The sequence below is a fragment of the Aspergillus versicolor genome (genome assembly GCF_001890125.1).
Source record: "Aspergillus versicolor CBS 583.65 unplaced genomic scaffold ASPVEscaffold_17, whole genome shotgun sequence".
NCBI classification, from domain to species: Eukaryota; Fungi; Ascomycota; class Eurotiomycetes; order Eurotiales; family Aspergillaceae; genus Aspergillus; species Aspergillus versicolor.
The window spans coordinates 46,243-62,437 of record NW_024467540.1 but is presented as its reverse complement, the minus strand read 5'-3'; the positions used below and the strand labels follow the sequence as shown (position 1 = coordinate 62,437).

The window sequence follows — 16,195 nt, the reverse complement described above, 5'->3', positions numbered from 1 at the left end:
AGGCTGCGGTATAAACACGTACTACAGTGATACTTCTAAGCGCTTTCCTTCTCTTCAACCAACTCAGCACCAACCTCCTTCTCTGCCCCAGCACCGACATCAATACCCTTCTCCGCTTCGAACGCCGCCCTAGCCACATGCTCGCCAATCTCTACCAAGGTCATCCCCCTCTTGCGCAGATTCTCCAAATTCTGCGCATGCTCTGCGTGCTCGCGTCTCTCCTGCTCGCTCATCTCCGGACCCAGGAACGTAAACAGAATCATCCACGCCCAGACCGCGCCCATGAAGATGGCAATCACGCGGCCATAGTCAAACCGTTCAGTACATTCACCTGCGGTGCATTTGGGTGGCAGCGGGTAGCGTTCGCCGATTGTGCTTTGGATCGTCGAGGAGGCGGAGGACGCCAGGTTTCCGAGCTGGTAGGTTAGACCGACGGCTGTGCTGCGGAGGGCTGGGGGTGCGAGTTCAGTCAAATGGATGGGCATTGGGCCCCAGACGCCCATGACGAAGAACTGCATGAAGAATGCGCACGCAACGAGGCTCATTCCGCGGGGAAGAATGTACGCGGGGATCAAGGCGCCGCCGATGATACATCCGACGATCATGGTGAGACGGCGACCGGCGAATGTTGAGATATAGCCCAGTATAGTGCCGCCGATGATGGCGCCGACCTGGCCGATGCAGGAGACAATGGTCGTTTGGGTAGTGTCTAGTCCGACTTGGTTCTTAAGGAATGTTGGATAGAAATCTTGCGACTATGGAGTGGATTGTCAGTCACGCCCTTATGGATATGGATATCAAGCTTACCCCGTGGGAGATACTGTTCCATCCGGTCATCAGGAATATCAGGTAGATGAAGATGACCCAATACTCCTTGATGCCTGCCCAGGAGTCCCTAAACCAAGCTCTCAGGCCTCCAGCACGGACTTGGACATCAGCACCCTGCCCTTCCTGACTGGCGGCTTGCTTTTCCAGCACAAGCCTTGCCTCACGCTCAGCAGCCATGATCTGGAAGGTGTCCGTCTCCGGCAGACACCAACGATACGCGATGATCAGCAACGGTGGACCAGCACCGAACCAGAAGAGGGAGCGCCAGCCGTGGGAGGTCGTCGGGACGAGCGCGCGGTAGAATATAGCAGCCAGGAGATATCCAAACCCATAGCCCAGCTCGAAGAAACCGGACAGGACACCGCGCGCGTCGTACGGAAGGTCCTCAAGGGCTGTAGCCGCAGCAGGCCCGAAGAGGCCGCCCATGGCGATGCCGTACAGAGACCGCACTCCGAGGAACTGGGGCATGTTATTGCAGAACCCGGAGCCTAGTTCCAAAACGACGAAGAGAGCAAGGTTAATGATCATGGGCCATTTCCGGCCATACCGATCGCTCACAACCCCGAAGATAAGTGCGCCGGCGGAACGAAGCATCAGCGTGACGGTCATGCCCTGCCAGTGGTTAGTCCATGCTACTGATAGATCAGACCAAGAATACGGATTCTTACCCAAGTGACGTCCGAATTGCTCACGCCAAAGTCTGCGGCAATCTCGGTGACGGTCAACGAGACGGTGAAGAAATCAAACGAGTCCCATGTCCAGCCGAGAAAGCCGACGAAAAACAGCTGCCATTGTAGGCTGTTGAGCTCGCGCAGGATCTCAAAGGGGTTGCGAAATTGAGGCTAGTGGTCACTTAGTGAAGTGGCCAATTCCAGGGGCTTCTCAGACATACCCTGGGGGGCTTCAAGGACGTTGTTCGGGTGAGCAGGTAGTTGAGGATCTGTCTTGGGGAGTAGAACCAACGCCCTTCCATGGGCGGGATTCTCATTTTGGCGGCTTCTCAACTTGAGTCGGTGCAGAATGAATAAGAGAATAACTCAGGGTGTAGATAACCTTTTGTATTGCGAAGGAATGCATCGTCCCGCCTCCAGAATTCCCCGCGCGCAGATCAGGATAATAGCTGGACATCTACTGGCTGGACAGTACCAAGCTCCACCGCTAAGAGTGCACTGCCTCGCTCTTAACCAGGGTCTAACAGTCTCGGCGCGAGTCTAATGGAGACCCCGCGGGGTTTTGCCAGCACCATCGGATCCGAATCACACACTGCAAGACACTCTCCTCGGCCGGTAGCTCGTGCCCGACTCTTTTCTCGGCCGACCTCTGTGATTCAGGGCCGACTCTCTTCCCATGCATTCATGGGATGTCCCAAGTAGATCAGGTTATAAGGATGGACAGCATCGGTCCTGCATCTCGGGGTGCCAGTCTCTTAATTGCATTATCGGCAAGCTTTAGCTCCTTTTAATAAAGAATCATTAAACATCGGAAGAAAAGCGAGCTAACAAGGCTGGAGTAGCGCCGACTCTCGGTAATACCCCGGCTAGCCGTGCGGTTTAATCTATAAGGCTATCTTAGTACGAAGATATGCCATGCTCTCTACTGCCATTGTTTCTCTTCTCGAATTCCCTCGCTCTGCATGAGGCATCCGACAAGACTGGCGGACTGTACAGCTTCCAGACACCACAAGGCGATCACCCATGCTGCAACTATGATATCTGCAATTGCCTGTACCAACCCATGCGTTAGGCTGTGGCAGCATATTCTGATGCCCAATCAAGCTGGTTGTATTACAGTCAGTGACTTTAAGAAATACATCGCTAACCTGCATCGAGAGGATGACGCCGTTTACAAGGATGACCTAGTCGGACTGTTGATAATTCTTACTAGCTGTGTTGGAACTGTAGAGCTTTTATATAGTTCTACGGCAAACATTGCAAGCCACCAACCCTGACTATGACTTTAGACTTGATAGCGAGTTTTCTCAATGCTGTTACTGGCAGCGTGTTTTTTTAATACTCTCATCACCCCCTTCCATAATAGCAATTCTCGCTGCGGAGTCTTATTCCTGTTGTAATTATGCATCAAAACGTCTTGTCCTCTTGGCTCCAGACTTTGGAGGCGATCAGGCAGGATTAACTTTCGTGTGAGCTCAAGTTCAGAATATTATAATCAGCTGGGTGAATGGAAACAATGAACTACTATTTTGCTGAACTCCTTCGCACAATATCAATATCAATTCGGTCAACAGGTCTTTAAGGACAGGAGTTCATTGCCCGATCATGCCCCCACTAGAAATGTACTCGGCCTTGCAAAGACAAGCAATCTCAGCCAAATACCCCTGGACAGATGAATACTGCGTACACTTTGCAATGCCAGTGCTCACAGAGAACACCCGCCCATGCCCTCATCCCAATCCTTGGTCAGACACACCGCTCCGGACGCTGGCACGCTACATCCTACACCATCCAAGCAAGTAATAGGTGCATCCTCCGACCCAGGTCTTCTCCCAGTCTTCTTGAGATAGCACCATGCTTGGCCTTCGCCCCATTGGACTTCAGTCGGGATGCCGTCCCGTCCGCCATCGGTCGGTGTACACGCGCCAGTACACTTGTTGCTGTAACAGGAGTAGGTTTCCGTAAAGGCCGAAACTAAGGGTTATTTCCCGGTTAGCTGCTGAGGTAGGGAGGGATGGGCTATGGTTGCCACTCACCCATGTTGAGGTCTCCGAGGGCCAGGGCAAGGGTTCCAAGACTGAGCTTCATCTTGTGAGATTGAATGTTGAGTAGACGGCTCTTGATGTGGTGGGTATCTTGCAATTGAGAAATTGACAATGGTTAGGAATACTGTAGGGGCCGCAGCTGATATTTATAACCCGCAGGCCTGCGACAGCGATACCACAACCAGTTAGGGTGTACGAATCTACTCTGTCATGTCGACTAGAAAGCTGATCGACAGACTGTTCCATGATTCAAACGATGCCTATCAATCGGACCCCGTAGCTTGCGCATTACCTGTTGGTATTGCGGGTCGTGATACTGCGGCAGAGATACCACACCAGTTAGGGTATACGACTCTACACTGTCATTCAAGTCGGCTAGAGAGCTGATCAACAGACCGTTCTGTGATTCAAACAATAACTGTCAATCACACCCCGTAATTACCTGTTGGTATTGTGGGGCGCAAGACTGCGGCGTTGCAGCCCTGCAGGAGTCCCCATTATTTGGCCCCAACGGAGTTTCTTGCCCTGAAATCCGGTTCTGATGCAGAAAGTAGCCCGAATACCTAAGCGCTACGGTCATCGTCGGGCCGACTTCTAGAAGAGCTGTTAATGTAGTAGCACTGTCCTAATATGTATATATATATAATCTGATACTTCAAGCGTTTTGCCTTCCAAAACAATACATAGATTCTTTGAAGTGAAGACTTGAAGCTATTAAACGATACCTCGCAATAAAGAATCAAACTTTATAATGACCTGCTGACAGTACTCATCTCGGTGATCGCGAGTCTCTTCTTTGCAATCCTAGCTGGATCCAAAACACCCTGTGACTGGCGGAAGACCTCGTCTATCTCTTCCAGCGAGAGGCCCGTGGTCTCCGGGAAGCAAAGATACACGACACCCGCAATCGCCGCGTTGATGCCTGCGTAGATGATGTAATAGCGGTAGCCGATGTTGTTAAATGCAACAGGCGTCACCTCAACGACCAGAAAGTTGGATAGCCAGAGAACCGAGTTGGCGAGGCCGCTGATCGCCGCGCGGAGATGCAGCGGCGAGACTTCGGCCGAGTAGAGAAGCGGCAGGCCCAGGAACCCAATGGGGTATATCAGGTTATACAGGTAGAGGAAGACTGCTGCGGTAGCGAGAGCCGGCTGACTATCCTGGTAGGCCGTGGTGGCGGCGAGGACAGACATGCAGACGGCCATGCCGATTGCGCTGGACAGCATTAGTTGGCGGCGACCGGCGCGTTCGATCAGCCAGAAAGCGACCAGCCCACCGACAACCTGGCAGGAGGTCATGGCAGCGGCGAGGACTCTGGCATTTGTCGCGCCAAAAGCCAACTTTTCCTGGAAGATCGCCGTCGCGTAAAAGGTGATCATGTTGACGCCGGAGATTTGGAAGAACATCTGTGCAGCAGCGGCGATGAGGGTTCGATGCAGGTTCCGTGACGGGCCCATGGAGAATATACTCCAGAGGCTCCCAGTGTGCTCAATCTGGAATGACTGCTGGATCTCATGCACCATCGCCGTGACCTGCGGCGACTCCACTGGATGGTTCCCCAGGGCGCCCAGGACCAGGCGAGCTTCCTGCTCTCGATCTCTCTTGATCAGCCAGCGCGGTGACTCCGGCAACGTGAAAATAAAGCCGACGACAATGAGTAAGAAGACAATCTCAAGTGCGAAAGGTACTCTCCAGGAGGCCGAGCTATTGCCGATAAAATAGAAGCCTAGGTCAATCCACAGCGCGATGGCGATGCCGCCGCCGATGAAGATGCCCTCGGTTACAACATGCGCCCCACGCTTCGTGACCTTAGATATCTCAGACTGCCAGACGGGAATGGTGGCGGTGCAGCCTCCTGTGCCTAGTCCCAGGACTAGCCTGGAGACGATGAACTGCGCCAGGGAAAAGGACGTAGACATCAGGATTGCCCCAATGATAGTGACACAGGCGGCTATGAGAATAACAAGCCGGCGGCCGAGAAGATCACCCAGCCAAACGCAGGATAGAGAGCCGAGGCTGGCCCCAACAGTTAGCAGAGCAAGCGCAGTTCCTACAATCAATGTCAGAGTCAGGACTGCAATCATCCCCATGGCCAACTAGCCTTGTACCAGCGAGTTCTTATGTTGCACGGGGCCCTTGGTATTCAACGTGTCCATCTGTGGAAACGTTGCAACGAATGATGGGGAGGTCAATACGCCTCCAGCGACAGAAAGGTTGTAGCCGTAGCAGAGCATAGCGGGCATGACGACAAGCAGGATAGTCGCTCTGTTGAGCGACGGGCCTCGTAGGCCCAAGAATGGCTTCATGGTCGCGACAGGGCTCAGAGTAGAGAGAACAGCCGTTAGTTGTAACCCCTTTCGTTGCAGACTGTGGGCCCTAACTTATACGACGACAAGCCTGGTTTAGCCGAGGACCATCTACTCCGTATACGATTATCGTTATCGCTATCGTTATCGTTATCTTATCAGTCCGTCTGTTATCGGAGAATTCGCTGAAGCGCACGGTGTCACATTACGCAAAAGAACCTCGAGTAATGTGGTATTCGCATAATAAATTACATGTCAGTATATAGAAAACAAGACTGAGAACAGAACGAGTACTTGGTAGTACAAAAACCTAATCAGATCTCGAACAGCAGCCAAAGAGAAGAGATTGAGATGACTTGGCCTTTTTTGCGGTTTATAAAGTCATCGTCAGCCACTCCCATTTGTGCCCTGCGCCTTGCCTGCCATGAATACTATTGCTGTGCAGGCCCGGATTCGCAGCTTCCGGGCCTGGTGCCACCCTGTCCGGCTGGCTGGGAGCGCATGTGTTATTTTCCTGGTCACTCCCCGGTCCCTTCACCATCCTGGGCTGGGATGTTGTCGGACTTTCTTGGCCGACCGTTCGGTCGGTGCTCGCTCCCATCCTAAGCCCCGTAGTCAGAGGAGGTGCAGTAGCACCAATAACAGACGATTTCCGATTTGGTATGTCACTATTCGGAACACCGGCAGTACATTGCGGAAGCCTGGAGGGATGATCCCTTCGCCCGCTTTTCGACGTAGACACCTGCTCTATGGAGCCCCTTCGCACAGACGTCTGGGGTGGACGAGCGGATCGGGCGGCAAGGTTATTGGTCCCATTACGATTACGCCGTCTGATAACGTCCGTCTTCATGGACAGGGGTCGTAGGCGGCCATGTAGCTTGTAGAACAGAGCACAGGCATTGCACAACGTGTGGCCGTCATGATGGTGGCGCCACAAAGAGGTGTTTTGAGTAGAGCAGTTAGCACACCTGATCGAGGTGCTGCTTTGCCCAGTATCCCTTCGGTCCTCAGCCCTTGCGGCTTGCATCGAATCAGATTTCGGCAGTGTGCGGGAAGACATGCAGGGTGAAGTCCTGCCCCGCTGGCGCGTTGGTTGGGTGCTATCTAATATCGACGATGTGCGAGGCACTTTTTGATGCCGGGGGTTCTGTTCACGATTGCTGCCTTCAAGTTCGTCGCCTTTATTCCGCCCGTGGTCCATGTCCATCGTGTCATTCTGGTCAAGGGCGGCATGGCCGCGGCTCCGATCGTCGAGTGTTGATAATAACTGAAAGCGGCCGGGGGATTGCGCAGTCCATGATATGTTAATGCTTGGATCGTAAGCTTCCTCTACAGAGAGGCCCGGACTCACGCACAAGCTAGTCTGTAGGAGGGCATTTTCGTCATCGTCGCTAGGACCACCAAGGAAGGCCAATGAGCCAGGGCAGGGTGCGGACAGCGGGAAATCGATCATTGAATCAAGTGCCTGGGACATGTCGTCTTGCTGTAACTGTGGTAGAGAAGAGGTAGTGCTGTGGAGGTTTATTGTCGGTAGCGAGAAACTGGGGTGTCCCTGACTATGCGTTTCAAGGCTCGCATCATTGCGCGTAGACAGCAGAGGTGACTGACGTGGTGTAAAGTTGGACGACCACTGCGGCAGGTCAGAAGTATTCTCTGGGAGGTATCCTGTCTGCGTCAAGAGGTCAGAAAAGTCTGCGACTGACAGCAGGCTATTGCAATTCGTAAAGGGGGCATCCGCTATCGCCCGATGTTTATCTGGTGAAAGGGTGTGGCTGTCAATGGTTTTGGAATCGAATTCTTTGCCACTCATGGCGAAACACGAAGTTGGAGACTTTGCGACAAGCCTGAAGCACGTACCGGGGCTGCGTCGTATTTATATAAATGGCGCTCAGTCCCCGCAGATTACCATAAGGTATGCTTCCCCGCATTCCTGAGCCGGCAGCTAATTAATACACTTTGATTGAAGAAGCTAAAGCTGAACCAGCAGGTTTACCCGACAAGTTTCGTCATTTCATTAAGTATCCAAACTACTCAACCCATTTTGATGACACGGTCTTGGTGACCGTGTAAAATGGCCAGTGTGATTTTCCTGGAGCAGGTCGGTCTTGCCAAAGGGCAGTCTTAGCCTGGAACGTGTCTATGATTGAACGCTTGCTCACCTCCGAGGAAAGAGGCCTTGTTGCTCGTTCGGACAGCAGTGCCGTACGGTGCTAGGAAAATGAGCCCATGGCCTTGAGGGCCGTGATTATCATACTCACCAACCAACGGGATGTTTACTCCAACCTGTCCTATATTGACGCGGCGTTGGAAAGCGTGGGCGTTTTTACCACTAGAGGTGAAAATCGTACAGCTATGGCCATCTGGATAGAATATATTAGTACCCCAAATTCTGCCTGGCGCGAGTCTCACATTTATTGTCATTGATCAGCTGGATGGCCTCGTCCAGATTCCCAACCTGCATGCAGATGAGCACCGGCCCAAAGATCTGCATCTGATAGCACTCCATATAAGTTTCGATTCCCATCAGAACAGTCGGGCCCAGAAAGTTTGCACGGGGATAGTCCGGGACGTGTGCATCGCGGCCATCCAGCAGAAGCATGGCGCCCTCCTCGACAGCGCGTCCAATAATGCCGACGACCTTGTCCTTAGCCGCCCGGTCAATGAGCGGTCCAATCTGGGCTTCCTCATCACCGCCACAGCCTAGAACCATGGACTCTGCCAATTCGATTAGTTTCGGTATCCATTCGCGCGTGGTGCCCACGAAAACGGCAACGTTCAGGCCCATGCATCGCTGGCCTGCGGCACCAAATGCACTGCCTGCGATCGCAAAAAGCGTTGGCATCATACCAGCATCCTCTAGAATGACACCATGGTTCTTGCCGCCGCATTCTGCCTGGATCCGTTTCCCGGAGCTCTGCGCAAGGTCGTGCACTTGCTTTGCGGCAGACTCGGACCCTACGAAATTAATCGCCTTGACCTCAGGCTGCGTTACAAGCAGCTGGGCTACGGCCGCAGTTCCATGGATAACGTTGAAAACCCCCGGTGGGAATCCGGCCTTGATAGCCGCTTCCGCCAGGAGCCATGACACCGACGGAGCTTTCTCGGACGGTTTCAGAACAACCGTGTTACCGGTGATCAGGGCATACGGCGTAGACCACAAGGGGATCATGAAGGGGTAACTAAACGGGGTGATTGAGACGCAAACACCCTGGTAGGGTCCTTGGTCAGTTTCTTTGCCGCTACTCGTGTTGATCAAGGATGCCCACCAATGGCTCGTAAACGGTCTGAAGAATCGTAGGATCGGAACCGATGTACGTGCCAGCCATCTCTGGGCCAATTGAGCAGGCAGCATAGATGGAGTCCAGGCCACGGAAGACCTCAGACTCTGCCTCTGCCAGTATTTTCCCTACTTCGCTGCAAAGGCAGGCCGACTATCCGAACCCATTGGTTAGACATGAAGGGTGCTGTTGGATTATGCCGTGGTGCAGAGCACATACAATCGCAGGAGCCATTTTCTTCAGAATACCAGCAAACGTCAAGAGATAGTCCCGTCGGTCGAAGAGCCCCAGGTTTTCCCACTCCGGCTGCGCTGCTTGGGCAGCATTGGCGGCCTGTTGGATCTCTTGCGGAGTGCTATCCGGAACCCTCGAACCAAGAGTTTGGGTCGCCTACTTCAATATCAGCAGGATATATAGAGCTTATGTAGTGTATTTGACCGGACTTACCGGATCCAGAACGGTCGTCCAGTCTTTCGACTTGGACATCACGAATGTGTTGTTAATGAAAAGATGCGCCACCTTTGGGCGTGCGTGCCCGCTGGAGGCATGGCCCGAGACATTTGGTCGAGCGCCGCCTGTGAAGTCATTGCTGGTAGTATTTCTGGACAGCAGTGTGTCGTTCATGTTATTAGGCGACCCTCGCGGAGGCGGCACGAAGCATGTACGATTGGAAGTCATGGCTTCAGCATTTCCTCGTACTGACAACAGTGGGGCCGTTGGAGTTGGGCAGCTTTATAGATAACGATTCCGCATTACATAACGTTTACTGCGCGTCTTTGCGGGGTATGCCTAGTGGCCTGGATAATATAATTATTCGTCTAAGTATACTGCCTTGGAGCCCTGTTGTCTGCTTATGCAAGTCCTCGTGTTCACTCCAGCGCGGTGCCAAAAAGGCGATCCCCAATGTCGCCCAAGCCTGGCTTGATGTAGCCCTTCTTATCCAGCTCTTGATCAGTAGCACCAACAACAATCTCTGTGCCTTCTGGCCACACACCGGCAACGTTGGCGAGACCCTCTTTACTGCCCAGCAACGAGAGCAGCGTGATATGACTAACTCCCCAGTCCCTAGTAGACAAAAATAGAACCATTAGCTAAATTTCTCTCGAGTGTCTCCCGGAGTCTGGGTCTCAACTACTTGAGAATGTTCGTCGCCGCCTTCGCGGTACCACCGGTAGCCACCAGCGGGTCGAGAATATAGGCCCTTTTAATGCGCGGGCTCTTTAAGGGAAGTTTATTGTAGTATTCCACCGGACGAAGCGACTCCTTTTCCCGGAAGAGACCCAGGTGGTGAACAACAACATCGGCGTCTTCAGGCAGAGCGGCGAGAAATGGATCTGCCATCGCGAGACCCGATCGCAGGATGACAATGACGGCAATCTGCTCTCCGGGGCAAGGCGGTTTGAGAGCGTATGGTGTTAATGCAGTGGTCAATTCGCGAACGAGCCGGCGCACGACCGCGGGTTTCGGCGACTCGTTACGCAGCTGTGAAATGATCCGGGATGTTTCCGCGTCGTTGACGACTCTCAGATTGGACGCCATTTCGAAGTTGTTATGCTGGACTGTGAAAATATATGCAACCCAATGAGTGCATGGAGGATACAGGTGGGATTTCAAGCATTATATGGCCAATTCGCACCATTGTCCTGCTGCTGGGCTCTCCCAGCATCACCATCGATAAGATATCAGTCGCCCTGGATCTTATCGTCCTTATCGTTATCACCCTTATCATCCTTATCGCCCTTATCGTACGCTGGTACATCGCCTTGGGGAATAATACCACCTATATAGCACAGTCTGGCCGCAGAATTGATAGATTAGCCCAGATACCACTATTCTTATTTCCTGAACTGTCCCGCCAGAATGGCCGACATTGAGTATTTGAAGAGTCTTCAGGCGGTCCGAGAAAGGGCCCAGCTTGTCCTGCAAGCTGCGTGCAAGGACGAACTCAGTCATTTTCACTACAATGCTGCGAAAATGTCGACCGTGGCAGAATTCGTCACTGGCATCATTACCGTATGTCCAAATTAGATACCCCAGACCAATGGCTACTAACCAGGCGCAGCGGGATTTTGGCCCGGACAAGTTCGACAGAATCCCCCCACACGGCCGATGGCAACACTTTGATATTGGAAACATTCCCAGGGTTGGCCGTCTCGTTGATCAATGGCAGGATACGGGATGCGATAAGCTTGAAGTCACACGCCGCCTGGTTGACCTCTTCTTTGTCTCTGTTCTACTGGACGCTGGCGCTGGGGATGTGTGGAAGTTCACTGAGCCCGGTACTGGTAAAGCATACGGAAGAAGTGAAGGGATAGCGGTCGCATCCATGTATATGATGAAAGCTGGTGCATTTACTAGCCACACAGACAACCTGCTCCGAGTTGATGGTGAGAGGTCCCCTGGTGTTATATATATCTATGACACTGTTAACGCAGACGAGCTTTAATCAGGACATGGTCTGGATGCTTTGACAACCGACATATTCAGGAAACATTTTCAGATCAGCGCAGAGAATCCAATTCTTAGTGACAAATCTAGGGTCAGCCTGTTAAACAGCGTCGGCTCGTCTCTACTGGCGCTGCCAAAATTCTTTGGTCCCGACGGCCGGCCGGGGCAGCTCGTTGGTGAGCTCTCCACCCATGCCTTCAAAGTAATCCGCTCTAACTGGATCTCTAGACTACTTGCTTCGAACCCGAAACGGATCGGACCCATTGGACTTTGACGTTTTGTGGTCCGTCCTGCAGGAACTCCTCCTACCCGCCTGGCCCAAAGACCGGACTCAAGTAGCAGGAGTTCCGGTGGGAGATGCCTGGCCGCTCCAGGTTCTTGAGAGGGTTAATACCCATCAGCCGGGTCGAAGTGAAGCGTTACGGATACAGCCGTTTCATAAGCTGACCCAATGGCTGGCATATTCTATCACAGTGCCATTCCTACGGGTTCTAAGCCTGGAGTGGAAGAATGTGGAACGGGCGACCGGGCTGCCAGAATACCGCAATGGCGGCTTATTTATTGACCTGGGGGTTCTCAAACTAAAGGACCAGACACTGAAACACGGTCTAGAGTCCTCGAATCAACAAATCCCGAGCTTTCCAGCCAGCAGTGATGTCATCGTGGAATGGCGCGCAATGACAGTCGCTTTACTCGACGAGCTACACAAGCTAGTTAGTGAGCGCCTCGGACGTCAGGGTATTAAACTGAGCCTGCCTCAGATGCTGGAAGCTGGGACCTGGAAAGGAGGCCGGGAGCTGGCAGCGCAGTTGCGGCCCCATAGCAAGTCCAGTCCTATTCTAATTCAGGGGGACGGGACCCTGTTCTAAACACCCATCTGAGTCGTCTATGTATCATTCAACGTATTATATACATGGTTCACAGGAAGACCTAGCGGAGGATCAATTGAACTCAAGTCAAACAATTGTTGCTTCTCTAATAACTTCAGCACACCCTTGCTGTTCCATAACCTAACTGTAGCGGGAGGACAACTCTCAGCAGTGCTGAGCTCAGAATTAAACAAACTTGAGGGATGTGTAGATCAGTAATATTCTTTATTGACGTTTACTAGAGGACGCTTGACAGCGAATACCGCAGGATAGAATAACATTGCGCTTTGTGGATTACCACCGGAGCAATACGTACGGCTCAACGGCGTAGACCGTGTCTAACAATAGTTATGTGAGAATAATAGTTCCCGATAGTCTTCTCCTGGGTAACTGTCCAGGCGGATTCTGATCGAGGAGCCAGGAGGGGATACGTAGCTTCGATGCTCATAGATTGGTTGTGATGACTAGTAAGCTAAGAGGGGGTTATTTAAACAAATATGAACCGCACTATCATGGCCTCGCTGTCCCGGACATTTACGTCTACTACAACAGCCTCAGCCCTCGGTCCCGTAAAATCTGTCGCCGAAGTCACCTAAGCCTGGATCGATATGACTGGCCGCAATTAGCATCTTTCAGCGTATTAGGACTCTTCATCACTACTAACCTTCTGGGAGTAAGCTCCTCATCTACCGCTGCAGTGACTAAACGTATAGACGGAAACCGAGAGAAGACAGCCTGGATCCCGCGCTGGGATGCTAGAACGTTAACGAAGATGATGTTCTCTTCAGGAACACCGCGAGCTTTAATGACTTCGATGGCTGTGCACGCCGAGCCACCAGTTGCCAACATCGGCTCCAGGATCAGAACCGCTGTTCAGAAGTCAGCTAACTTGACCCTTGGCGTTGGAATTCAATTGAAGGAGGATATACTCTTAGTTTCAATACCAAATGGAAGCTTTGAATACAAAAGAGAGGGGAGACATGTGGTCTCGTCACGTTGGATCAATATCTTGCCGAAGCTAAGAGGACCGCTGAATGCCACGACGGTTAGCCAGTTCTTCAAACGAGTATGGCAACACGCGAACAAGCAACGTACGTGTAGCAACGGCGCACGGCATTCTCAAGACTCGCACCGGCCCGGAGTATGCTCACTCCGCAAACAGCTTGGGTCTGTCGTACACCTCGGTACGTGGTCCTCGTGGGGCTAATGACGTCCGCCTTCTCAGTTGGGAGGAGATTGAGAGCTGCAAAGACATATGGTCAAACAAGCGTCAACCCTTGTCCCATGATAAGAAGTGCACACCTGCGCCGACGAGCTGCTCTGCCACCCTTTCCACTACTTGAGCGAACCGTGAAGCCGTAGTATCGGCGTCACGGAGTATGGTCATTAGAGAGAGCAGATGATTGTGCTGCGGCAGTAAAACTACCTGAGGATGGTGAAAATCCTCTTTGCATTTGGGGGAGGCATTCCCATTGGTCTCTGTATGCCAGCTAGCTGAGATGGTTTCGTTGGGCATGGTGTGAAATCGGCTGTCAATAGTATCAAAGAAAGAGCCGGATTGCAAATGATGATTCAAGTGAGCTGTATTTTATAAGACGTCAAATGAGGCATTGTTATGCAGGAATGCGAGTTGTAAAGAGAGGCATACTGTTTCTGTCATAGCTGTCGGTCATGCGAACCGCCAGATTCGAGTCCACACGAGCTCAAACCCCGCAATCATTGATAGCCTTTCGGCCATGCGGAACCCTGCTAGCTCTTGATAAGAGATTAGATAGTATTCCCGATACGAACTTGGGCCATATCTTGGTTATCATGATAGCCAGCACTGTCTATCGCTTTCCCTGATGCACGCGTTATGATAAGAATTGGCAGACAATGAGCTGATCTCCACATGAGAGAATGTCAATGACAAACTGAACCAAACGAACTCCCCAAAACGAATCAATTTCGAACCTTGATGCAGATGATAGTGGGCTTATATTTGATCCTGCTATTGCTAGTTTGTTGCTTCAAACTTCCACTTCCTGACTCTGTCCAGCTTATGTAGACCTCTGCTGGCTATGGTAAGGCACGTGGAGGCACTGTATGGTACAATCGACTGTAGATTCATACTTCAGTCCGAAATAGATCTGGACCTCTTGGATGGGGGTAAGATATTCAGTTTTCGAGGTAAAGATTGATATTGATAGCCAATATTGTCATGCTAATAAATGTGTGCGCATATTCAAGTTAATCCAATCTCTCCACCAATACGGACTTTTCGTAGTATTCCAAGTATAGCATTGAATCTGTAAAATAACTATGAGCTACGAGAACAAGACGGAAATCCTGGGGTTGCTTAGCTGCGATGCCTATTGCACAATATGCGGCGCTGAACTTACGACTCTCCATTATGTGTCCTCCGGATTGCCTCCGCGATAGTGACACTAACGTCCATCTGGTAAATCTTCGAGCATGATCGCGCGTGATCTGGGAGCGGCAGGGTATTCGAGACGACAAGTCTGTCGAGGTCGCTGTCCTCGATAACCTTCACCGAGGGTCCGCTGAGAAAGCCATGAGTAACGACCGCAACACAGCTGCTGGCGCCGTGCTCCTTGAGGATTGTGGCTGCCATCGCAAGCGTTCCACATGTGTCTGCGATGTCATCCACAAGCACCGCCACTTTCCCGGAGACATGGCCAACGAGAATCATACGGCTCACTTGATTAGCGACCTTACGTTCTTTATGAATCAGGGCGAGATCAACATGAAGCCTGTCGGCAATGGAAGCGGCACTTGTATGGACGTCGTTAGTACGGGCTGCAAAAGTGCTGGTGTTTCAACAACATACCGTTTCGCGCCTCCAGCATCCGGAGACACGATGACCAAGTCATCAGTTCCGTAGTTTTGGCTAATATACTCCACCATCGTCTTCTCCGAAAAAAGCTATTCATGGTGTGACTCAGCTTGATCTACGGGTCGTGCTCAAAGACGGTGCACTCACACTAAGAGCGCAGCCGTGTTAGCAAATATATGTACCGAAGAATATTGACCTACTTATCAACCGGAATGTTGAAAAATCCCTGGATCTGCGACGCATGCAGATCCATCGTCTTTGGGTTACAAGTCAACCGACCGTTGAAGCGAGTACAGGGTGTCGTTATAGTACTCACGATAACATGGTTGCAACCCGCACTCTCCAAGATGTTAGCAACGAGCTTCGCCGTAATAGGAGCTCTGCTTCGGTCCTTCTTGTCCTGCCGTGAGTACGGAAAGCATGGTAGAACTGCCGTAATCCGCCTGGCGGAAGCGATTTTGCACGCGTTTATCGCGATGAGGAGCTCCATGAGCATATCATTGACGGGGGTCGACGCCGTTTGGATTATGAAGACATCAGCGTTGCGGACCGACGCCTCGATCGTCACGCAGTTCTCCCCGTTGGAGAATCGCGTGCTACGAAGGGCTCCTAGTCCCACCGGATACCCAATCCTAGGGAGTATTAGAGACCCAACTCGAGTCCTTGCATATTCAACAGTGACGTAATCAGGGACAGGTACCTGGAGCTGACCTGCTCGGCCAATTCTCCATGGCCACTCCCTGTTAAGGCTTTAGCGGCATGTGTGATGAAATATGTTAGTCCGTACGCACCAGCAAGCAGACAGAGGTCCATCGAATATGAGCCCATATTGCCGTGAGAATGGAGAGCTCACTGTGTTTCTAGCAGCATTGAAAAGTCTCACATACTCTGTTCTGAGATGAACTGCCGTTTAT

The 16,195-nt window shown here is 51.9% G+C and overlaps 9 protein-coding genes across 9 annotated transcripts; 1 reads left to right on the top strand and 8 right to left on the bottom strand.

Annotated features, from left to right (window-relative positions):
• Positions 1 to 35: 35 nt before the first annotated feature.
• Positions 36 to 1,801, bottom strand: ASPVEDRAFT_144994 (sugar transporter family protein; the record flags this gene model as incomplete). The annotated part of the gene is made up of 4 exons (XM_040808036.1): positions 36 to 755; positions 808 to 1,440; positions 1,497 to 1,670; positions 1,721 to 1,801. 4 exons carry the CDS (start codon positions 1,799 to 1,801, stop codon positions 36 to 38), a joined length of 1,608 nt encoding a protein of 535 aa, XP_040674520.1.
• A 1,290-nt stretch (positions 1,802 to 3,091) lies between these two features.
• ASPVEDRAFT_34888 (uncharacterized protein) lies at positions 3,092 to 3,587 on the bottom strand (the record flags this gene model as incomplete). The annotated part of the gene is made up of 3 exons (XM_040810897.1): positions 3,092 to 3,163; positions 3,256 to 3,473; positions 3,536 to 3,587. 3 exons carry the CDS (start codon positions 3,585 to 3,587, stop codon positions 3,092 to 3,094), a joined length of 342 nt encoding a protein of 113 aa, XP_040674519.1.
• Positions 3,588 to 4,290: 703 nt separating this feature from the next.
• ASPVEDRAFT_57761 (uncharacterized protein) lies at positions 4,291 to 5,850 on the bottom strand (the record flags this gene model as incomplete). The annotated part of the gene is made up of 2 exons (XM_040815375.1): positions 4,291 to 5,594; positions 5,646 to 5,850. The coding sequence occupies 2 exons, from the start codon at positions 5,848 to 5,850 to the stop codon at positions 4,291 to 4,293; spliced, it is 1,509 nt and encodes a 502-aa protein (XP_040674518.1).
• An 802-nt stretch (positions 5,851 to 6,652) lies between these two features.
• On the bottom strand, positions 6,653 to 6,841 carry ASPVEDRAFT_98475 (GATA-type transcription factor; the record flags this gene model as incomplete). Its single annotated transcript, XM_040818793.1, has 1 exon — positions 6,653 to 6,841. A coding segment is annotated over one exon (189 nt), but the record flags the coding sequence as incomplete, so codon positions are not given.
• A 1,107-nt stretch (positions 6,842 to 7,948) lies between these two features.
• ASPVEDRAFT_47930 (uncharacterized protein) lies at positions 7,949 to 9,027 on the bottom strand. Its single transcript, XM_040813899.1, has 2 exons — positions 8,260 to 9,027; positions 7,949 to 8,210 (listed from the first exon to the last, which is right to left on the bottom strand). Exons 1-2 carry the CDS (start codon positions 9,017 to 9,019, stop codon positions 7,972 to 7,974), a joined length of 999 nt encoding a protein of 332 aa, XP_040674516.1. The 5' UTR covers positions 9,020 to 9,027; the 3' UTR covers positions 7,949 to 7,971.
• An 835-nt stretch (positions 9,028 to 9,862) lies between these two features.
• On the bottom strand, positions 9,863 to 10,762 carry ASPVEDRAFT_47926 (uracil phosphoribosyltransferase). Its single transcript, XM_040813898.1, has 2 exons — positions 10,264 to 10,762; positions 9,863 to 10,193 (listed from the first exon to the last, which is right to left on the bottom strand). Exons 1-2 carry the CDS (start codon positions 10,665 to 10,667, stop codon positions 9,998 to 10,000), a joined length of 600 nt encoding a protein of 199 aa, XP_040674515.1. The 5' UTR covers positions 10,668 to 10,762; the 3' UTR covers positions 9,863 to 9,997.
• A 193-nt stretch (positions 10,763 to 10,955) lies between these two features.
• Positions 10,956 to 12,537, top strand: ASPVEDRAFT_47925 (URC4/urg3 family protein). Its single transcript, XM_040813897.1, has 4 exons — positions 10,956 to 11,141; positions 11,191 to 11,515; positions 11,579 to 11,752; positions 11,805 to 12,537. Exons 1-4 carry the CDS (start codon positions 10,989 to 10,991, stop codon positions 12,443 to 12,445), a joined length of 1,293 nt encoding a protein of 430 aa, XP_040674514.1. The 5' UTR covers positions 10,956 to 10,988; the 3' UTR covers positions 12,446 to 12,537.
• Positions 12,538 to 12,880: 343 nt separating this feature from the next.
• Positions 12,881 to 14,114, bottom strand: ASPVEDRAFT_180379 (uracil phosphoribosyltransferase). The gene is made up of 5 exons (XM_040808858.1): positions 13,748 to 14,114; positions 13,541 to 13,688; positions 13,375 to 13,475; positions 13,110 to 13,314; positions 12,881 to 13,057 (listed from the first exon to the last, which is right to left on the bottom strand). The coding sequence occupies exons 1-5, from the start codon at positions 13,959 to 13,961 to the stop codon at positions 13,000 to 13,002; spliced, it is 726 nt and encodes a 241-aa protein (XP_040674513.1). The 5' UTR covers positions 13,962 to 14,114; the 3' UTR covers positions 12,881 to 12,999.
• Positions 14,115 to 14,608: 494 nt separating this feature from the next.
• On the bottom strand, positions 14,609 to 16,179 carry ASPVEDRAFT_47923 (ribose-phosphate diphosphokinase). Its single transcript, XM_040813896.1, has 7 exons — positions 16,073 to 16,179; positions 15,982 to 16,021; positions 15,598 to 15,913; positions 15,482 to 15,537; positions 15,276 to 15,371; positions 14,827 to 15,219; positions 14,609 to 14,773 (listed from the first exon to the last, which is right to left on the bottom strand). Exons 1-7 carry the CDS (start codon positions 16,107 to 16,109, stop codon positions 14,752 to 14,754), a joined length of 960 nt encoding a protein of 319 aa, XP_040674512.1. The 5' UTR covers positions 16,110 to 16,179; the 3' UTR covers positions 14,609 to 14,751.
• Positions 16,180 to 16,195: the final 16 nt, after the last annotated feature.